This window comes from Haliotis asinina, chromosome 15 (genome assembly GCF_037392515.1).
Source record: "Haliotis asinina isolate JCU_RB_2024 chromosome 15, JCU_Hal_asi_v2, whole genome shotgun sequence".
NCBI lineage: Eukaryota > Metazoa > Mollusca > Gastropoda > Lepetellida > Haliotidae > Haliotis > Haliotis asinina.
The window spans coordinates 425777-430127 of record NC_090294.1 but is presented as its reverse complement, the minus strand read 5'-3'; the positions used below and the strand labels follow the sequence as shown (position 1 = coordinate 430127).

Below are 4351 nucleotides of genomic sequence, written 5' to 3'. Positions count from 1 at the left end.
TGACTGGCTATACTTCTAAAATGCCCATCAAACAGATCATCTTTCTGTACACACAATTAACCCTCAGCATATCAGCAAATAAAACAGCCAATCGGAACCTGTCGTTACACTTGAGTGCATATCCACTCGCTATGACTGGGTTCAGTCTCCCGAGGGCTTCGTTTCGGGGGAAGTAAACCCAAGTACAAAATATTGCACTTTTGAATCGCGATTGTATGCTTATAATTTTGTTTATTTGTGTTTTTAAAAGCATCAGTGTATATTATAAGTCATGAATAAGTGATAAATGTGTTTTAATTATGTTTGATTTTTTGGTTGCATGTGACCTTTAAGGATATCTTAAGCTGACCTCTGATATTTTTTTGATGATCCATATGACTGATCTCAAGGATCTATATCACTGTCCAAACTTACAATCGCTCAGCCTGTTGATGCCTACCAAAACATCTAATATATAACAGCATTTCAATAGGTAAGGTTTACCAGAGGGAAAAACATCCACAAAATGATTACATTCTCAGGCACTAAAATTTCCCCCAATGGCTTCCTATTTGTTCTTTTTCACGAAATCAAAAATTTTGTCATCCACATAACTACAGCAACAGAGTCGAGAACCAAGAACAGTCAGAGTTTTAATCACAGTTCTAACCCTATTCATGTTTCACCTAGTTTTTACAAATATCAAAATCATATTCCAAGAACAGATTTGGGCTAAAAGATTTAACTTTTGAGTTTGTAAAGAAAATGACTGGTTGCCTAAATTACTGTTACTGGGTTTTTAAGTCTGTGTTTTAATCCTGCTTGGAAGAAATAAATGCTGTTATGAAGTTGAACATTACATCTGCTATAGCAACTAGCATTTAACTCAGACCAACGTCAATAAGTCTCTGATCATGACTAGGTCAACAGATGAGCTTAGCTGAACATCGTTTAAGGCTGGCTGTATTTTCTAATGTTTCCAAACATGGTACACACAAGGTCCACCAAAATACATGATAATCACAAAGTGGCTCACAAACAACCTTCACAATAATGATGCTGTATCATAGCATCCTAAAATATTCTACCAGTAAATTCCATACAGTGAGAAATATTTCTGAGCAAATAAGATGTAATCCTTAAGCTTAGCTGTAGGTTACAAAGCACTTATGTCACAATATACATATCTATCTTTTTGTTTGACTATAAGTGGACCACACACTGACTTGCCAACGGTCCTCTCCTACAGCAATGTATGGACATTTTCATGGAAAATGTTCCAAGTCACTGCCAAGTCCAGATAACAGGTTCATGTACCTAACTTGACTTGTACTCATCCAGATCTGTCAAATCAATGTGGTGCCCAGAGTGACTATAGTTGGACTGTGCCGCCATTGTGGCCTGTTTAATGGCTATCCGATATGGACCACGCTTTTTCTTATTAAAGCGGAGTTTAAAATCCTCAAGAAATGGAAAAAGTTCTGAGCACTGCATATGAGACATAGTTGACGAACCAAACCAAGTCACATGGGCAATTTGTGCAATGACAACACCATTGTCTTTTTGGGTGACTGTAATGGACAGGATCCGTCCTGGCCACCATGGAAATCCCTGAATTTTCCCCCACACAATGTCCCCAACATGAAGCTGTCGACCAGTCTCTGTCACACACTTCACCACGGTCTGAGTCTGAATTTTCATCATGAGTGGTTTCATGTTTTTCACATCTGAATCTGTTTGTGGTTCCTCGACACTGATTTCACCCATCATGGTGCCCAGCCCTGGTGGGCCATATGACAAATCGTCATGCAAGTCAGTAGGGTCATCTGAGGGTTCACTTGCAGAACTTATTGGACTGTAGGGGCCTACTCCAACAATCATGGGAGGAGGGGAAGCTTCATAGGTCAAAGATGGCTCTTCATCTGGAAACCTTTGTTCCACAGGGAACTGTTCAACTTGAGGGAAGTGTTCTTCTGGTGGGAATCGCTGTTCTGGCACAAAATTTTCTTCTGGAAAGTTTTCAACCGGTGGAAATCTTTCCTCTGGAGGAAATCTGTCACCTTGGGAAATTTTGTCATCTGAAGGAAAACTTTCTTCTGAGGGAAACCTTTCTTCTGGGGTAAATCTGAATTCTTTAGGACTGGCTTCAACACGTGACAGACCTCTATTGTTGTTCCATGTGTAGAGTAATCGTGGACGTGGGTGTCGAACCTCTTCTTGAGTTGGTACAGAATTCTCATCCTCATCCTCTCCATTGCTAATCTGATCTACCCAATCACTGATACTTTTGTTTTCCATTTCCAGTGATTCTTTGTCTAAAGAATCTTTGTCAAACGTTTCTTTCAATTCTTTCTCTTCATTAGCATTCCAATCATTAACAATCACATTAGTATTTGACTCCAAGGGTCGACTTTCATAAGGACTAAGATGGCGATGCTTGTGTTTTCGTTTGTGTTTCCTATGATGTTTATCTGATTTTTCATCTAAATTCTGGGCTCTGTTTTCATGGTCACCCGATTTGTTTCGCACTCTTTCCTTGGACTTTTTCATGGCTTTTTTCAGTTTCTTGTGCATAACATAATTCCTATTTTCTACTGGAGGATCAACATGCTTTTCTTGTATTTCTTCTGAGCTACTTTCCACATGATCATCAATTTCAGCACCAGGCAGACGCGGAGGTATTTTGAGCACAGCCCCATCGCCAAAGGATATCTTAATAATAGGAGTTGCTTTGGGATTAGGAGCTTTAGTTCCAGTATCAGTTTGTACTTGTGGTTTAACTGTAGCACTGTCTACTTCATCACTCTGCTCCGGATGCTCAGCTTCTTTCTGTGATCTGCTTTCACAATTCTGAGCCCCATTTTGAGCAGCCTTTGTTTCACTTCTAACATCCTCTAATTTGTACAATCTCACCTCTGGAAAGGACTCTTTTGCCTGGGCAATTTTATTGTCCACAGAACTACGCGTTTGTCTCTCTGGCCTCTCTCGTGTTTTTGCACTTGTAGGTTTTGAAGGAGCTGGCTTTTTCACCTCATTTTCATTTGTGTCTTCTTGTTGATATTTTCTTTTTCTTAAACCCCATTTTAGTGTGACCATAGGTCGATTTAAATGCCGAGCTGGACTCAGTTGAGGCTTTGAGATATTTGTAACAGGTTTTGATTGTTTGGGGGAAGAAGATTTCACTGTAGACACTTTGCCATTTTCATGGATCATGTTTTTACATTTAGAACACAATGTCTGACGCGGTCTAAGACGAATATCACGCACTGCTTTGCTGCGTACTGGTCGCAGGTTGCCTTTGGGATGTACTAACACAACTTTTTCTGTCAAAGAAGCTGGATCATTATTGTAGGTGTATCTATGTGTAGATGCTGACACACTAATTTGTCCATTCTCATTTTCTCCAGGCCCATTTGAGGTGCTGTTGACGCCTTTTTCTTCAGATTTATCAGGAGTTTTGGGTAATGAAGAGAAGCATACGCCATGGGGAATGTTTCTGAAATAAATGAAAACAATAAACTTGAAAATCGGTCACTATGTGTTAACAGAATGCCTAAAATTCTAAATCCAGTTTGACAGATGAGTAAAAATTCGGTCGCAAATTCCGTATTTTTGACCAACTTTAACGTATTAATTTAAGCGTACCTCTTACTGCAATCCAATAATACTCCTCGAAATTCTTTATTTCCACTTTTCAAGGTCACAACGAATACATCATCTAATGCTTCTTCGATCAATACAGGCACTTTATCCCCTTTCGAAATGCGGTGGTGTTTCCGTTTTAGGTCGGCCATATTCTAAGGGGATTTTCGCCATTAGCAGGTACTTGCTACTAGTACCCTAACAACAAGTTGTAGGCCATGCAGGCCCTGAAATGGTTTGCAAAACAGTCAATTCTTCGCCTCGTTTCAAGACAGTGCACTAAGATTAAAGCCTTAGTGTTTATAAATTTTGAAACTTTACACCCATGCGCTGTACTGTATATTGCTTTAAGTCAGTCTGAATAAACGAGTGAGTCAGTTAAAATTTAACGCCGTATCATCACTATTTCATCCATAAAGCGACCTGAACATATGAAAACTGCAGTGAAGATGAAAACTGAATAATCGGCGGCACTGAGCCTTTCAGGGACAATGTGTGCCCGTGTGTAAAATAATTCGTAGACATTTGATTATAACGTCACTAATTTTCGAAGTCGTTTTAAAATAGAAAAAGCAGATGAAATGTCATCCATATGTTTTGTCATTTTGACACAATTGTCACGTTCGTTGAGGAGAATTCAAGAAACAACAGAAAGAACACAGGGGAAACATTATTTGTTTTATTAAAGAAGCATGTGCTTGGTGAAGTTATGTGACAGTGTTTCAGAAAC

General features: G+C 39.2%; 1 protein-coding gene across 1 annotated transcript; it reads right to left on the bottom strand.

Moving 5' to 3' along the window:
* Window positions 1-225: 225 nt before the first annotated feature.
* LOC137265205 (PWWP domain-containing protein 2A-like) lies at window positions 226-3816 on the bottom strand. Its single transcript, XM_067800550.1, has 2 exons — window positions 3625-3816; window positions 226-3475 (listed from the first exon to the last, which is right to left on the bottom strand). The coding sequence occupies exons 1-2, from the start codon at window positions 3771-3773 to the stop codon at window positions 1297-1299; spliced, it is 2328 nt and encodes a 775-aa protein (XP_067656651.1). The 5' UTR covers window positions 3774-3816; the 3' UTR covers window positions 226-1296.
* Window positions 3817-4351: the final 535 nt, after the last annotated feature.

Excerpts from the sequence above, each read along its gene's own strand:
- LOC137265205 (XM_067800550.1), bottom strand. The coding sequence starts at position 3,773 with ATGGCCGACCTAAAACGGAAACACCACCGCATTTCGAAAGGGGATAAA. Across the intron at positions 3,476-3,624 it reads TTATTGGATTGCAGTAAGAG|AAACATTCCCCATGGCGTAT; the intron begins GTACGCTTAAAT and ends CATTTATTTCAG.